Source organism: Panthera pardus, unplaced genomic scaffold (assembly GCF_024362965.1).
Source record: "Panthera pardus isolate Hobbes unplaced genomic scaffold, ASM2436296v1 HiC_scaffold_6, whole genome shotgun sequence".
NCBI classification, from domain to species: Eukaryota; Metazoa; Chordata; class Mammalia; order Carnivora; family Felidae; genus Panthera; species Panthera pardus.
Genome location: NW_026526991.1, coordinates 120,257,756 through 120,275,977, shown reverse-complemented (window position 1 = coordinate 120,275,977; position 18,222 = coordinate 120,257,756). Strand labels below are relative to the sequence as shown.

General features: G+C 47.4%; 1 protein-coding gene across 3 annotated transcripts in view; it reads right to left on the bottom strand.

The window, feature by feature from the left end:
• The window catches only part of PIP4K2A (phosphatidylinositol-5-phosphate 4-kinase type 2 alpha), a 186,599-nt gene that overhangs the window by 25,855 nt on the left and 142,522 nt on the right, over positions 1-18,222 (bottom strand). For 2 of the 3 annotated variants that reach the window (XM_019460560.2, XM_019460562.2), the window contains exons 5-6: positions 11,543-11,689; positions 5,258-5,296 (exon numbers count right to left, since the gene is read on the bottom strand). The exons of the other annotated variant lie outside the window; for it this stretch is intronic. In XM_019460560.2, coding sequence (XP_019316105.1) covers positions 5,258-5,296; positions 11,543-11,689 — 186 coding nt within the window. The remainder of the gene's footprint in view (positions 1-5,257; positions 5,297-11,542; positions 11,690-18,222) is intronic. 3 annotated transcript variants of the gene reach the window in all.

The following is an 18,222-nucleotide window of genomic DNA, read 5'->3' as shown; positions in this document are numbered from 1 at the left end:
TGCCCAGGGATCGACAAGGCAGCTTTCTGTAGCCCATTATCAAAGTGTCAACAACGATTATTGCCGATATAGTTACACAAATGTCAATTGCGGGACAGCTGTTTTCTTTCACATGGGTTCCGGGGGGAAGGTTCTACGTTAGAAGCAGTAGAAGCAGTGAGAAGGTTCTACGTTAGAAGCAGTCTTCCTATTGCGACCTAGTGACTCCATTACACAGGCTTTACTTCACCCAAGCAAATCAGACGTGAGTTTGAAGAAGAACTGTGCAGAGCGATGAACAAAATGCATATTTGTGTAAGTCCCCAGGACTCTCTCGCTCAAGAACATGGGCTTTTGAAAGAGTCAGGTCAAATCCCCCAGAAATCAAGTGAGTCCAGTTACGTTTTCTTTTACTTCCCTAGATCCCCTGCTGAGTGGCTTGCTTGTTGGCAGCGTGGCTCAGGCTGTCATTTGTAAAACGCAGTCCGCTCAGCTATAATTACTAATTCGATGTCACACTGGAATCGTAGCGCAGCTGTGAAAAGATCGACCACCAGGGAGATTCGCATTTCTCTGTCTCATTTAGAGGAGGTAAACTGCCGGAGCCATGAATGGAAGATGCCCTTCCAGTAAAAAGGAAAGAATTAAAGAATAAAACAAGTCATAGCAGCTGTCAAAATCTGACAACGGCTTAAAAAAAAAAAAAAAAAAAAAAAAAAAAAGCCCTGGTCTTTTTTTTTTTTTTTTTAAATTCAAGACATCTGTACGTACGTGTTCCGATACTTGTTGCCATGAAAGTGATTCCATTATTGTTGCGACAGAACTTCTTTATTTCCCTCACCGCCATCTTCATTATGATCCTAATGCAAATCACACTAATTACGAGGGAGCTGAAATCAGGGGACGGGACTTGTCTGCACCTAGATCACTAAACATTTGAAATGACGGTTTCAAAACTTGTCAGCAACAAGTTGGAAGTCTGGGCAATGAAGACAGTTATGGAGATTCAAATGAAAGGGAAACCTAACAAGCCAGGTTACTAATCAAGCCAAGGCCGTGGGGATTCTTTACGAAAATTATCCTTTGCACCGTGACAATCTTTTTTTTTTTTTTTTGAGAATATAGTTACACGGTGAAAGCAGTGAGAAGACTCTTGGCAGATCACGGGATTCCATTCGTGAAAGGCTAAAATGCAGAAAAGAAATATATCTAACGGCGGCTGTTTTGATGACATCAATGGTTTTACTTGCGAAGCCAAAGAATAGCATGTTTTTTGGGAGATGAAAAATATCAACTGCTCATGGAAAGAAAACCTGAAAGTTGAGAGGGCAACAAGGGCAAAGACGTGTTTTAGAACTTGAAAACCCAATGTTTTTAGGAGTTCCGCTCTATTAATACATTTCATTTCTTTTTAGTAGGACAGTTTAGTGACCATTCCCTCGGCTGTTGCCAGATTATAAACAAACCGCCGTATCAGAGAGCCCTGATGCCGTCCTGCCAATGCAGGGGTGGGGGTGGGGGGGGGCATCGCCTCCGCCAATGACAAATTTGAATTACTTTTCTATTCCTTACCTTTAAGGTGTTTCCTCTCGCCCCTGCTCGGTGAGCACTTGTAAACTACAAGGGCAGGCGGGTGGCCTTGTGGAGCTACTCTTTGTGGAAGAAGACTTGTCACGAACCCCACGCCCCGACAGAAGTAGAGGGCACGGAATTCTTCCGCAGGGCAATCGTGTGGACCGCGTTAATGTGTACACGGTGTAAGACACAGGGAGGTCGCCTGTGTTTATATATTAAAAGAAAAACAAAAACGGCGGCAACTTGCCAACATAGTATGAAACCGAACCATTGATGTCGCTACTTTAAGAATTTTAAGATCAAGACTCAGAATGAACTGCTCTAGCACCGTACTTAACTCCGAAACATTGTTTCTGGCAATGCAGTGAATGCTTCATGATTCACGGGATTAACATGAGTTTTTGATGCTATGTCCTTTTAAAACAGGAGACCGAGAGCTGCCAGACATTCAGAGGGTAACAGCACAGTGGTCAGAAGCGTGAGCTCCGGGCTGAGACCCTTGGCTGTATCACATCGTGACTGGGGGACTCTGGACAAGTGACTGAACCTGTCTGCGAACTAACTTCATTTACTCAAAGGAAGTAATAAGAGCACCAACCTGGTGGTAAGGATGATCCGACCGAATTCATGTAAGATTTACACTCCACCAATGTCAGTTACCGCTATTTGCCTTTCTAAAGCCCAAGACATCAAAACGCACAGTAAAAACACAAACCCCAGGCGAAGGGAAGGTTTCACCTCTGCCACTGATTGTGTGACGCCCCACGGGAACGTAAGTTCATGGGTCTCAAATCGGTCCCGATGTGAGGTGGGGAAGGTCGTTCCCCTCTCTGACTTCTCTAAGCCCATCTCCTAGGGAGATGTTTTGAGGAACAATTCAGAATATGAGAAAAGCATTCTAAGCATTTTAGACGCCTCAGAAAAGCGGGTTTCTGTTAGAAATTCTGTAATTTCACTCTTTTTCACAGACACCTAGACCAGTAAAAGGCGGAGCATTTTTGGTGAAGGGGGCAGTGGGGGTGTGGTGAGGCCCTTGGGCATTCTGGGCAGTGCGTGGTCCTGTAGGCAGAGAGTAGAGGGAGGGATAGGGAACGAAGGGTCTGCTTCTGATGAAATAATACAGCTTCGAGGATGTCAAATATTTGTGGCTTTCCTTCGTAGATGTCCTCGTTTGCGGATTTTGGCTTCAGCAGCAACCACCCCATGGCCTTAACTGTCTTTCTGGGCACTGTTTACTGTCCAAGCAGACCACGCCCTTGGGGAGCAAACCTGAAGACATTAAAATAACAGAGGGCGGGAAGGGTGGGGTCTGCTAGCAATGATCTCAAGGGACTAGGGCGCAAAGGCAAAACAGAGCCACCGACGTGGAGAAGTGGATGCCACCCCAACCACAGTTCCTCCTCAGGGGCTGGCTTCTTGTTACAACGCAGCAAAGTCTGTGTGGCTCTCTAGATGGTCCAGATTATTTTCTCCTAGGAGAAAACCCAGCCATACTAAACCTCTGAGTCTCTCACGGGCTGAAACTTAAATACCCACATGAGTCTTGAGCACCTGGAAAAACCGTTTAGTCATAGCAACATGGAAGTCCACAGTCCATTGTTTCTGCTGCTTTTGGCCAAAGCTGGCGCCTTCAGGGTGCTGTAGGTGGAGGTCAGAAATGTCAAAATACACCCACTAGTGCACAGTGAAAATACAAATGGTCGAAGAAGGAGCCACCATTTCCCTTTCTCTTCCCCGCTCCTTAACCCACTGCTCTCTGGCTTCTGTGGCACCCACTGTCACAGGCAAGGTCACCAGAGATTTCCTTGGTGATAGGCCAATGGATAACTCTCAGTCCTCACCCTACCTGAGCCTGCAGAAGTATCTGATTCCGGGGCAGTTCTCTCTCTCTGGTTTCTGGGCTACGACCAGCGTGCACGTCTCCCAAGACCAGGGGCAAGGTTCACTGGGCATTTCTCACAAGACACTCAGTAAATGTGTCTCTTTGGCCGATCCTTTGCAGGACTCTCGTCCTTAACCCACTCCTTATATCCGATGCTCTTCTGGGCTGGTTCCAGACACACTTCTCATCCTGGGCGGTCTCCTATATTTCCCTGATCATCCTTCCTGGAGGTTTCCAAGCCCCTTTGCTTCCGGCTGAAACCTTCCCTGCCGCCCCTCATGCCAAATGAGCATCTCTGTCATGGGGGAGAGGGGGACTGACATTTCAAACTCCTCCCACTCTGCTCTCCCCCGTTCGTGGGTAGAATCGACACCCTCCCCACCGTCCAAACCAGACAGCCGGGAGTCATCCCGAACCCCGCCCTCCCTCCACACACACTCCCTGGCACTGGTCCCCTGGCAGGGGGGGACCAGCTCATTTAATCTCTGAGCTCTGTGGATGCTTCCTCCTAAACCTCCATAACCTATCCTTGTCCGCCATCCCAGCTCCGGCCACCATTCTGTCCCGGTCATTTCAACAGCCTTTCCAACGGGTGCGGCTTACCTCCCCCTCCAGCTAGGGCGCCCGGTGCGCCCCCTCTGCACCCCTGTACAGGATGCTCCTTCTCACCCCTCCCTCCAGCTAACTCTGACTTGTCCTCAGGTTTGCAAACATCACCTCCCCCAGGAAGCCCCTCCCCCCCAACCCCACCAAGCCAGAGTCAGGGGCCACATGTGCCCTATTAAACCGCTTATCACACGAGATGGTCATTTCCTATTTAACGTCTGTGTCGCCTGCTAGATGGGTCTGTGTCGTTCATTATTTTAGTCCCTGAAGCCTGTAGGGATGGTACCCACGAAAGAATTCACAAACACTTCTGAATGAATACAGCAGATCTCCAAAATATGAACCGCAAATCTACACGGAATGACGCCGCTCTAAGATACTAATTTAAAAACAAAACAAAAACAGAAAACCTTGAGCCCAGCTTCCAAACGGTTTGGTCAAAAAAAAAAAAAAAAAAAAAAAAAAAAAAAAAAAGGCACTTCCCAAGGTGACAATGGGGAATAACGGAGGGTACAGAGGTCCCTTTCATATAAGCCGATGTCGATTTTGGTCAGTTCAGATTGACATGCAGAAAGCCACTTCCCACATTCTTAATCAAACGGATTCAAGTGGAATCTGTCATCTTGCATGATAAACGACATGGGATTCCAATATTGCCTGCTGTCCAGTGACTCAGGAAAAGGTAAAAAGAGGTAGTCTCTCCATCCCCAATTCTGCAAGTGACACATATTCCAACCCCATCTTAGAGTCGGAAGGGAGTCAGAAGCTCATCCGAGCCAACCTTTCACAGGTCAGGCTGAAGCTCTACCACCCTCATTTTGCAGGTGCGAAGCCAGGGCTCAGGGAGGCACGCGGAAAGCGCTCGAGCTCCCGCCCGCTGGTTCGGGGTAACGTGGGGCCGGGACCCCCGCTGCTGAGCTGTGCCTGCCAGTCTGGATCCTGAGAGACCGGGTTCAAGACCGGGTTGCACGCGAAACGCTTCTTTCACCCACTCTTAAAACCAAGAACTACTCCATGAGCCAACACAGAGGGAGGGGGGCACCTCATCCGAGGAAGCGAGGGCCGCAGGAGACCCCTCAGTTGGGTGACGCGGTGCCGGTGTGGCGGAAGGGAGCCGGGAGCGTCGCGGCGGAAGGCAAGAGGGAAAGAGGGGGGACAGGGGTGCTGTTCTAGCACGCCGGCAGGACCGCGCCGGGAGTAGGTCAGGGTACTCACCTTTTCCTTGTCGCTAGCTTCTCTAGCCACCGTGGAGCCCTGAAACACAAACACGTCATGAAAACAGGCACACGGGAGGCATCGGGCTTCGCACGTTTAAAACGCGCGCGTGTGCCAGGGCAGAGCGCAGAACACGTGAGCGCCAACTTCGCCGTGGCGCCTCAGCCCGCGTGGGCTCTCTCCCCTCCCCGATCACGACCCTGCCCCGTGGGTGCTCCCCGCTCCGCAGACCTTCCTGTTGGCTCGTCTCTCTAATCCTCTCCCTAGCTTGTCACCCGAGCTGTCTTCTCCCTGGTTCTCGTCCCCCCCTCCCCCCGCCCACTGGAAATCAGAAAACCTGACAATCACTTGAGTGATCAATCACTCAACGTTGGACCCAAACCACGCTCTGGTTCTTGCCCCGACTGCCAGAAATGGTTGGTCTCAACGGTCTTCAAAGGGGAAGCGGGCCACTAAGTGGCTGCGGGGGCCACGAGGGCACGGAATGCCTCTTTCCCCACATTACGTCTTCCAGCTATGGGCGCGCCTGGCCCCCTGCCCGTCTTTGTCCGTTTCCGAGAAAGGTCTTCCTCGTTACCGTGAGTAACCTGTGTGTACCTCCCGGGCCCCCTCACTCTGGGAATCCCTTCAGACCCACACATTTACCCGCACCCCACTTTGTGCCAGGCGCCCGGCCGAGCCCAGAGGTAGAAAGTGGAGGAAAACACAGTTCTTGATCCCAGTAATTCTGCTCGGCTGCACTGGTTCTCCGAGCTCTGTCATCACAACAAGAAGTGTTCATTCTTGGTGTTCCTGAGTGGCCACAGCAGGATCTCACATAGCAATCGATGCCCGGCGTTCCCTGAATCGATGGCTGGCAGCTCAGGCACTGATTAGAAAGTAGCCCGTGGGGGCGCCTGGGTGGCTCAGTCAGTTGAGCGGCCGACTTCGGCTCAGGTCATGATCTCACAGTCCGTGAGTTCGAGCCCCGCGTCGGGCTCTGTGCTGACAGCTCAGAGCCTGGAGCCTGCTTCATATTCTGTGTCTCCCTCTCTCTCTGCCCCAACCCACTCATGTTCTGTCTCTCTCTCAAAAATAAATAAACATTAAAAAAAAAATTAAAAAAAAAAAAGAAAGTAGCCTGTAATTCACAGATGAGAGACTCAGACTGAGGAGTCTCCTGGTACTGGGGACGGGGGCCCAGGCTGGAGTCCCCACCACCCCGGGGCCAATTCTCCACCCCCCTGGTGCTTGGCATTCCCGGGTCCGGTGGATGTGAGAGATCCTGCCGTCAGCCCAGGGGAAATGCTCGGTGTTTCTCGGGGATGCGTCAGGGGAGCACAAAGCCGACCCACGAAATGATGACAAGGTGAGTGGTTCAGAAGGAAAACCTGGGGCCCCTTTCCACAACCACAGCACGTACTCCTCTGCACAAACCCAGCCGCTGCCCCTTGCAATGGCCTGTTTGCCCTTCTTCAGGGATTCTTGAATACAGACCACAAATACCTTCCTTTACACACTGGTTTCTAACAAAGAATGTTCTCAAATTCAAAAAAACAACAAGACGGGATATTTGCAATATTTGAGCACTGTCTACGCTTACTGGTCAGAGGAAGAAACCGCTTATTCCTCTTTGTATCTTTAGCCAAGTTTCTGGTCGCTGTGTGTGTATTATTCCCCCGTAACAGAATTTACCCTGCTCTGAGTCTCAGGGAAGCTTCATCTCTATGTAAATGCAGATCATTAGCCGGGAGTGGGGCGGGGGGGGGGGGGGGGGGGTGCGGAATCTCACCCAAATTTAAATTAACTTAAAATAAAAAAACGGAAATAGAAAATAAGGTTAAGTCATGGCCAAGAGTGTGAGCCACAAGATGATGCCAGATGTCCAGGTTCCGTCACAACAGAAAGTCCTGGCAAGAACAGAATTTATTTATTCTACGAGCTAAGAAGGGAGATGAAATTATGAAGTCAAATTACAACTCTAATATCCAGGCTATAAGTATAATTTACATCAAGCTATGTTTACTAGGTGCTTGCTTGAATGAGGCACTATCTGAGGCATTTCTGGGGCATAAAAAATAAAAAGGACCAAAAATTTGCCTTTAAGACACTTACTGGTAGAATGGATAAGTCACAACCAAATTCACTGACCAATTCCCATATGCTACACATTATGCTGGACGTAATAACATATATATATATATATATATATATATATATATATATATATGTATGAATGGGTCTTTCCTCACCTAGCAAAGGTAGGTAAAATTATCCCCGTTTTACAGATGAAGAAACTGAGGAGGCTCAGGAAAGGTTGCAACCCACACACAGCTGACAAGTGATAAAACCAGGACATGTGGCTTCAGAGGTCACTCTGGCTTATTATATGGGGGGAGTCAGGCCAGTGAATGGAGTCCTCCTTCCTCTAAGGAGCACTGCAAAAGCTTCCGGAGAGAGAGGTACAAGGAACCCTGGAGGGTGGCTGGGATCTCCACCAGGGGCAATTCCAGGGAACAAAACTGCCTCAACTAGGAGGCAGAACAGAGGAAGGCTGTACTTGGGAAGCTTATACAGTTTATCTGAACTCCAGAGGGCAGGAGATCAGCCTAAACCACTTTCTCTCCCTTAGACTAGCATTTCTCAAAGTGTGCTGAGCATCCTGGGGTTCCAAGACCCTTTCATGGTCTGCAGAGTCAAAACTATCTTTATAATAACATTGAGACGCGTTCTACTTTTTTCACTGTCTTGATATTTGCACGATATTGAAAAAAAATAATGGGTAAAACTGTGGGCAGCTCAGCATAAATCCAGTGGCATCGGTGGTACTCATCGATATTGTCGGTCGTAAAATACATACAAAAATATACATGTTATATGTATGTACAAACATGTCCTTGAAGCAATGAAGTTAGTAAATCTTGACCGTGGAGTCAATACCTTTTCAGTATTCTTTGTGGGAATATATAGAAAACACTCCCGTTTATCAAGAAGAAATGTTTTAAGAACATTTTTGTGACGGGGGCTGCCTGGGTGGCTCAGTGGGTTAAGCGTCTGACTCTTGACTTCGGCTCAGGTCACAATCCCACTGTCGTGGGATGGAGCCCCGCAGAGGCGTCAGGCTCTGTGCTGACAACACGGAGCCTGCTTGGGATTCTATCTCTTCCCCTCTCTCGGTTCTTCCGCTGCTGCTCACGCGTGCACGTGCGCGCACGCTCTCTCTCAAAATAAAGAAACGTCAAAAAAAGGACATTTTTGTGGTGGTTTGAGTTATGAGCTCAACTAGCCACTTTTTTCCATCACAACAACATTTTTGCTTGGAAGATCAAGTGGCAATGTCTTTACTCCGATCTGGACATTTGGTAGGTATTTGCTCAAAGAAGAACAAAGCTGCGGGGCTCCGCTATGTCCGGGGGGGGGGGGGGGGTGGGGGTGGGGGAGGGGCAGTGGGGAGAGGAGAGGGGGTGCGGGGTGGGGGGTGGTGGGGGTGGGGTGCTGCGTGCTGGCACATCACAGAAAACAGTTCCCAGGGCTTGCTGCTGATGGTAAAATTTGAGCTTTTGAGTAGAAATCAGAGTTTGAAGAAACTTTTATCCATCACTGTGAGTATGACAGCTTCTCCATACTGATGAGACTTGTGGTGATATTAATGTGACTTTTAAGTTTATTTATTTTGGGAAAGAGAGAGAGTGAGCATGAGAGCATGTGTGGCACATGAGTAGGGGAGAGAGAGAGAGAGAGAGAGAGAGAGAGAGAGAGAGAGGGAGGGAGGGAGGGAGGGAGGGGGAGGGAGGGGGAGAGAGAGAGAGAGAGAGAACCTTAAGCTGTGCTGTCATCTCAGAGCCTAATGGGGGGCGGGATCCCAAGAACTGTGAGATCATGACCTGAGCCAAAATCAAGAGTCAGAGCTTAACCAACTGAGCCAGCCAGGTGCCCCATGACTCCCTGACTCTGTATAATGAAATGTGTCAATATTTGGAAGAACACGAAACTCAGTGACCCATCTGTTCCAAATGACCAAAGCATGATGTCTTCGGACCGCTATGTGTAAATGCACCTGTAGATTATGCAGAAATAAGTACAGAAAGCTCACTGATGTGATTTCAGATTCCACATTGTAACTGAGCTTTAAGAAATTACTACTTGTCGAGTTTTGGTGTAATATCAAAGAAGAGTCTCTGCAAATTTCTGAGGAGGTTCTTAAAACACCCACCCTCCCGTTTTCCAACCACGTATCTTTGTAAGGTTGGACGTTCTTCATACACTTCAATCAAGTAACATCGTTAGCAGGCTGACAGCACAACCTGCTATGACATTCCAATTGTCTCAGATTAAGTCAGATATTGAGATTTGCAAAAAATGTTAAAAAAAAAAAAAAGGCCATCTGTCTCACTAAATTTTTTGATTTGTAAGATCCAGCTATTTTTCATAAAAACATGCTAACATGTAATAATAGTCTTTTATTTTAAATGAAGCAAGCATTTAAAAATCTCTTATTTCAGGGGTGCCTGGGGAGCTCAGTTTGTTAAGCGTCAGACTCTCGATTTTAGCTCAGGTCATGATCTCATGATTTCTGGTCTGGGTCTGGCATTGGGCTTTATGCTGACGGTATGGAGCCGGCTCGGGATTCTCTCTCTGTCTCTCTCTCTCTCTCTCAAAATAAATAAACCTAAAGAAAAATTTTATTTTAATTTCTAACATTAAATAGCAGTAGATATAACCTATACAAGCAAAAGGTTTTTGGGGTCCTCTTTTTTACAAATTGTAATTTCAATATAACCAGCATACAATGTGATATTAGTTTCAGATGTACAACACAGTGACCTAACACTTCTATATACATTACTCAGTGCTCATCGTGGTAACTGTACTTTTAATCCCTTTACCTCTTTCACCCATCCCTCACCCACCTCCCCTCTGGTAACCATTAGTTTGCTCTTTTTGGTTAAGACTTTTTTTTTTTTTGGGTCCCTCTTTTTCTTTGTTTGTTTCTTAAATTCTATGAGCGAAATCGTATGGTATTTGTCTTTCTCTGACTTCTTTCGCTTCCCATTATACCTTCTAAATCCATCCATGCTGTCGTAAATGGCAAGATTTCATTCTTTTTTTTATGGCTGAGTAATATTCCAGTGTGTGTGTGTGTGTGTGTGTGTGTGTGTGTGTGTGTGTGTGTGTATACCCCACATCTTTATCCATTCACCTCCATATCTTGTCTATGGTAAATAACGCTACAAGAAACACAGGGTGCACGTATCTTTTCTAATTAGTGTTTTGTATCCTTTGGGTAAATACCCAGTGCAATTACTGGATCATGTGGCAATTCTATTTTAATTTTTTGAGGAAGTTCCATAGGGGCTGTATTAGGGGTCCTCTTTTAAGAACGAAGGAGTCTGAGATTTAAAAAAAAAAAAAAAAAAAAAATTTGCGATCTCCTGGTAAAGGCCAAAGGGTGGCAAGCTTTTTCTAAAAAGGGTCAGCTGGCAACTGTTTTAGGTTTTGGGGTCCAAAACAGTTGCTGTGGTACAAGGTAATTCTGTTGCTGTAATACAAAAACAACCACCCGTGGTACAGAAACACTGGCCGTGGCAGCGTTCCAATAAAACTTTATTTACAAAAGTGGCCAAGTCAGATTTGCCACGCAGGCAGGTCGCAGCTTGCCAGCTCCTAACCTGGACGTTCTCCCCCTAGGTCAGCGATCCAAGAATCGGTTCACCCCACTCCACTCAGAATTCCAGTGGTGTGCCTGTCCCTCAAGGTCTCTGAAACAGCCGGCCTCAGGCCCTGCGCCCTCTGCTGGGAATGCCGTTCTCTCAGCTCATGCCCTCCTCCCCCGGGTCGGCTTCCGAGTCGTCTCAGTGAAAACCTTCCCTGACACCCTGTGTAAGCTGTATCCCTTCCCCATTCTTCCCCTTCTTTACCTCTGTCCATCGCACTTAGCCCTTCTTAACATGCTGTGGGATTTACTCACTGCTTTTACTTTCTGTCCATCTTTACCCACCACGATATCAGCTCCTTTGAGTACGGACAGCATTGGTCTGTTCTGTCCATCACACCGTTCCCAGCGCCAAAGCCGTGCCTGGCACCTCGCTGGTGTCCAACAAATAACTTGTTGAAAAAAATCAGATGTGCTACTTCCCAACGTGCAACGGTCTCCTGGGAAAGCCCACAAGTGATTCTTGTTTAACTCGAAGGACAGCACTGTTAGGCTAACTGCCTGGTGGCGTTAAGCTCCCAGCAGCAAATAAGCATGTGGCGGGATCAATTACAACATTTGGTCAATTACTTAATAAAAATTCACAGTCTTACCTTTAAGTCGTATTTCCTATATACAGATAAACGGTGGCTGAACACATTTCTTGTAACAATCACGTATATTTCCACTCCATCCACATTAAGCCGGTACATGCCCAAGAACTGAGGAAGAAGGGTGATCCCATGACATTCTACTATATACTGCATAGGAGAGAGAGAGACAGAAACAAAGTATGCGCTCAAAAGGTGCTCATTCAGATGTGAACCGTAACTCTTCAGCCTACGGTGGGCGGACAAAGTGAAACCCTCCAACCGTTAAGGTCCTAGTTACAGAAAATGGCCACGTTTATACCGCCTGACACAGGATCCGTGTTCACCACATTTACACAGTAAGAGAATTCAACTTTTATCTCCAAAGAGGTATTTTTTCCTAACATTCCAAACCCATTTGTACAGTCAAATCTTGGACATAACAGTGTTAGACCAGAGGGCAAGTGACTGGCCTATTTGCTAATGCCTCTAGAGAGAAATCACACCCTCCCTAAGGCCTCTGCCTTCCTCCCCAGAAGCCCAGGTGATGATTTCATGAGGTTGAGGGAGAGTCACTTGGCCACCAAGATCAGCTCTTTTAACGGTGTTATTAAAGTACAGCGTTGAAGCTGTGATTAAAGAGGAAGCTGTGGAGAGAGCTCAGTGTGGGAAGCTGGGACAGCTGGCTCTAGTCTTAGTTTTTGTTTCTTACCCACCACTCTGATGTCTCGGGCTAGGCGGGCCGCCAGAGCAGTGCATGAAGGGAAGGTGCCACGCCAGAGAGCTTGATCCTGCTCTATAGCCAGGTCAGATGGAGATTCTCTGGCCTGTTGTTGGGAGTTCATCAAGGCCACTGGCCAAGTGCCAGCTTTGACGCCATTTCTGATTAAAGTTGCAAAAACACAACAGGAGTCGAGAAGTATTGGTGACTGTCCTCTAAAGGGCCACAAGATGGAGACACTTCTCCTTGAAAGCAGATCTTTATAAAATGGGTCCCACTGCGTTTTTTTTTTTTTTTTAATTTATTTTTGAGACAGAGAGAGACAGAGCATGAACGGGGGAGGGTCAGAGAGAGGGAGACACAGAATCTGAAACAGGCTCCAGGCTCTGAGCTGCCAGCACAGAGCCCGACACGGGGCTCAAACTCACGGACCGTGAGATCATGACCTGAGCCGAAGTCGGCCGCCCAACCGACTGAGCCACCCAGGCGTCCCCCACTGCACTTTTCAAAGGAAAGTTAGGTTTTTCCTCCCTTTAAAATGAAGGGAGAAAGAATATTGCAAAAAAAGCTCTTTTAGGTCCTTGACATGTATGTCAAATCTCTAGGACGTGAACAGCACGAATAGTAAGATTCCAAAATTGTAAAAATTGTTAAGATCACACACGTTGTGCGTATTTACAGGGAGGAGCCTGGAAGAATGGTCACCATGTATTAATGGTGGAATTTTGGGTAATTTTGCTTTCTTCCCTTTTTTTTAAAAAAAAATTATATCGTTTGAATTTTTTCATTTTACAATGGGCATTGTATAACAACAAAATGCCCTTTCAAACATTTTAGTGGTAAGCACTGTCAATAATCAACTCCGATAATATTTAACCATCTTAAGAGAAAAAAAAAAGACCTTTATTTTTATCATTAAAGATGGACAGCATCAGAAAATGAGTTTGACTTGTGCCACCCAGAGTTGTGGCAGGTTTTAAAGATGCTCTTGCCTTTGTCTGTTTGTTTTTTTACCATACTGACCCTAAGCGAGCCACACAATTTGATACATTTTTCTGAGTAGAATGTCACTTCAATTTGTTCCTAATTTGAAGTCAGATCAGTGGAACTTTTTCTATTTGTCTCCTTTCAAAAAATAGTAAACTGGGGCGCCCGGGTGGCTCAGTCGGTTAAGCGTCTGACTTCGGCTCAGGTCGTGATCTCACAGTTCGTGAGTTCGAGCCCCACGTCGGGCTCTGTGCTCACAGCTCAGAGCCTGGAGCCTCCTTCGGATGCTGTGTCGCCCTCTCTCTCTGCCCCTCCCCCCGCTTGCACTCTGTCTCTCTGCCTCTCTCTCTCTCTCTCAAAAATAAACATTTAAAAAACCCCAGCAAATTAACTTGAGTTTTGCGGATACCAAACAGGGGGTAAAGAGCCATTGGTTGAAAATAAAACCTGTTACCTCTGATTGAAAGAAAGAAAAAGGGCTGCTGTCCCTCCCCTCTGAAGAAAGACCTTGGGTGGAGCCTTAAAAACCTGGAGACTACGGGAGTCTACCTTGTGTGAACGTGGTAGAAAGACCATGGGTGTGGGAGCTGGAAAGAATGTACGTGCCTCCTGGTGTCTCCGTTTAGCAGCTGTGGGATCTTGGGCAAGCTATTAAATCACTTTTCATTTTAGTTTCACTTTCTGGGAAACGAGCACCGTAATTCCTACCATGAAGGAGGGTCACTGTCAAGATTAGAGATGAAAGTATTTCGACACACGTCACACGATGCCTTGTGCTGCCCTACATTCTTCCCCCTCCCGCAGGTGACAGTGGTAATAGTAACAATTCTTCTCATTTAAAACTCTCATAAGAGATTTCACCGTTGCACCTGTCGGCTTTGTCCGCCAAACTCACTGGCAGGCATTGGACTGGCGTCTACTCTGAGGCAGGCTCTGCGTCGCTCTTTTGGAGGCCCCGGGGGGCATGTCCCCAGCCCTGGGGGTGGGGGGGTGCACACCAGTTTCAGTCTGGCTGCTCAACCCCTCTTTGTGCTCGGCTTATTCTCGTCCTGGCCCATCTTTTACAAGTCTTCCCAGTAAATGAAGTCTTTTTAATCAAAATCTCTGTGTAACGGGGCACCTGGGTGGCTCAGTCGGTTAAGCGTCCGACTTCGACTCAGGTCATGGTCTCGCGGTTCGTGAGTTCGAGCCCCGCGTGGGGGGCTCTGTGCTGTCAGCTCAGAGCCTGGAGGCTGCTTTGGATTCTGTGTCTCCCTCTCTCTTGTCCTTCCCCTGCTCATGCTCTGTCACTTTCAGAAATAAATAAACATTTAAAAAATATCTTTGGGGGGCGCCTGGGTGGCTTAGTTGGTTAAACGTCCAACTTCGGTTTGGGTCATGATCTCACGGCTCGTGAGTTCGAGCCCCGCATCGGGCTCTGTGCTGACGGCTCGGAGCTTGGAGCCTGCTTCGGATTCTGTGTCTCCCTCTCTCTCTGCCCCTTTCCTGCTCACACGGTCTCTCTCTCTTAAAAACAAATAAACATTAAAAAATTTTTTTTTAAATATTAAAAAAAAATCCGTGTAAACCCACAGAGCACCATGGAACAGAGTGGATACTATTATTCAGGTTATGAACATGATAAAGAAACTCTGAATACTGTACAGGAAATCATCAAGGTTCCCCCCACCCCCCCATGCAGATGACATCCTACAACTCCTCCACCTTTACGGTTACATAAATTACTGCATACAAAAATCAGATCAGTTTGATCTGCATCTCCCAGCTTCTACACGCACTTGCGCTCAAAGGCACGTTCATCTGAGGCTCTCTGACACACACCTGGAATAGACACAGAACCGCATCCCACATTCAAGCCTCTCGTATTAGGTTCCAGGATCGACAGGGCAACAGTCGGGGACAAAGGTTTAGGAAGCACTTATGGGTCAAAACTTGGCAGAAGAGAAACTCTACCCACTAGCTGCATTTCTGGGGAGAGATTACACGGTTTCCTTACGGGAGAGGGACGTCCGGCCGGCTCCGTGAACGCGGGGGCCGGGGGACCGCCGCTCTGGCAGGCGGGTCGCTGCGCGCGGGAGCCAGCACGAAGGGGCCTGAACGTTCATCGGCTCGGGTTTTCACCAGCTGACCCAGGAAATGCTGCACACCAAGGGCAACACCAGTGGTCGCGTGTGCAAACCACGCACACGAACTACCGGGGTAATCCCACATCCGGGAGACTGTCAATTCTCGGCCGGAGCTGTAGCTGGGCCCTTTGCACGACTCCGCGCGTCCCGTCCGGTTCCACATTCACTAGCTGTATACCCTCCGGGGAATCACTCAACCTCTCTGTGCCTCTGCATTTAGAGAAGAGGGGTGACAACAGTACTGAGGGCACAGGGTCTTTGTGAAGAATGTGAAGGGCTGAGAAATGGATTTTATTTAAAAATTTTAAATGTTTATTATATTTTTGAGAAAGGGGGGGGGAGAGGGATAGGGAGGGAGAACAAATGGGGGAGGGGCAGAGAGTGGGGCAGGGGACAGAGGATCCATAGCGGGCTCTGTGCTGACCGCAGGGAACCTGATGGGAACCTGATGGGGGCTTGAACTCTCGAACTGCATGATCATATTCTGAGCTGAAGTCAGAAGCTTACCTGACTGAGCCACCCAGGCGCCTCTGGATTTTATTTTAAATACGTGACGGGGACTCCCAATTTCAATGAATCTTCACAGAACAAAGGCTTTCTAAAAATGAATAGTTTTGCATATGTATGTGTGTATGTATTTGTTTATAAAGTTAGGCGGTATTTTTGTAAATATAAAATCAACACTAACAAATTGTATTTCTCTCTCATGTTGCTTTTAGGATCAGAGGCCTGAGCCCTTTCCCTTCAAGAACTTAAACACCATTGACGAATTTACACCACAACGTGGACAAAAATGCTTCAAAAATGATAAGAAAGGCGTGCACTGGGGGCACTATAGTATTGTGCGTTTCTTTAATAAGCAATTCTCTTTTTTTTAAATAGTTAAAAACACCCCCGGCATCTGCTAGGTATTAATTTCTTTTTAACACTGTTGGCTCAATCACAAGATAATCTAAGGAAACCTTTGCTCCCTCCCTTCCACAGGCTTAATTTCCAGATGACGAGAATGGAGAAATAACAACTTAATTCTGAGGATGACTCCTTAAGAAAAATATAAGTATTTCTTTCACGTTCAGCCACCGTCTGGCTTGTGACTACAAGGGGGGCCGTCCCCGGGCACACGGGTGTTCCCTACCTGCTCTGTTGCAACCTCGATCTACAGACTCAGAAACTGCGGTACCTGCCGTAGCCAGGTGGACTCCTTTCTAGAAGTCGGAAGGGTCTGCAACCTGTGTCCTCTGCTACTCAAGGTCCCGAGGGAGATGGGGCCACCTAATCATCCACGTGTGGCTCAGAAAGCAGGAGCGCGCATCAGCCGGCAGAGGGGATTCTTCCCCGAGAGCGAGGGCCGAACGTACACCATCCCTCCAGGGTCTCTCAAATATGGCATTTTTCGGAGACATTCCTATCTGGGGCATGACGGCGGCTGCTCTGGGTCACCTGCAGCCTAGCTCTTCTCTCGCGTCGGAGAAGCTCGCTCTGGCGCCCGCACTGGTGGCTTTCAAATGCGTGCAACCCCGCAGTGACCCTGAGTTTTCATCTGAATAGGCACTGAACACGTCCTCTCCAAGTTTAAACAAGTGAACTCGATTGCCATCAATTCTTACTATGCTTTCTATATGGAGCTAAGACAATGACAGTTATTCTTGGGCTCAGCGTCTATATTCTCAGTGTTACACTTCCTGCATTACCTACGTTTGCATTTTAAAATGTTGTTTTTATTAAGTATTTTTCACGCTTGTATTTTCATGGCTGGATACCTCCTGTTACCTGTTATTTATCAGAGTGGCTTCCGTTTTTTTTCAAGAGGACTCTCAGAAACTTACATTTGCTGGCAATGTTTTTGTCTGCAACTGTGTTTTCAACACTACCAGTTTTTACTTTTTTATGTCTTCTTTGCAAAAAACGTGCTTGTTGGGGAGCATCTGAGTGTCTCAGTTGGTTAAGCGTCAGACTCTTGACTTCGGCTCAGGTCCTGATCCCGTAGTTCATGAGTTCCAGCCCCGCATCGGGCTCCACACTGACAGTCGGGAGCCTGCTTGGGTTCCCTCTCTCCCTCTCTCTCTGCCCCTCCCCAACCTGCACTTTCTCTCCCTCAAAATAAATAAACATTTAAAAAAAAAAAAAATGTACTTGTTGGAGGGGCGCCTGGGTAGCTCAGTCGGCAAAGTGTCCAACTTCGGCTCAGGTGGTGATCTCCCAGTTTGTGGGTCTGAGCCCCGTGTCGGGCTCTGTGCTGACAGCTCAGAGCCTGGAGCCTGCTTCGGATTCTGTCTCCCTCTCTCTCTGCCCCTCCCCAACTCGCACTGTGTGTGTTGTGTCTCTCTCTCTCAAAACTAAACAAACATTAACAAAAATTCATAAAGGATTCCATGGGGTAACCAGTAAAACTAAATTTTCTCTCTTCATCATTCTTCCTTAGAACTTTTTCCTCTATAGCTACGGGTTTGCTAGAACTGTAACACAATGATAAATTAACAGGGTGAAATCAGAAATCTTAAATCCTATAAAGCCAAACAACCACAACAAGGTCTCCGTCTCCTTTGCTCTTAGGCACTCAACAAGAATAGCAAGTGTTAGGAATCCCCAATTTGTTGTTCCTCTTGTGCAAAATGAAACGCCATGAAAAGACCCACAGCCGACTGAAGGTTTCAGCCGAGAAGGTTCTAAGTGATGTCCCGCGACAGATCGATATTTATAGCTCTGCATGCAAGTGCGAACCTGGGCTCTTGGCTTTGGAAATTGCTGTTATTATCATGTTTCACTCACTCTTCTAGGGGCTTGGAGTGACAATTTAATATAGCATCAAATTAATACTTCAACGTAAAGTCTCGTTTCATTTAATGTTTCTGAAAGGGTAAATTACCTGT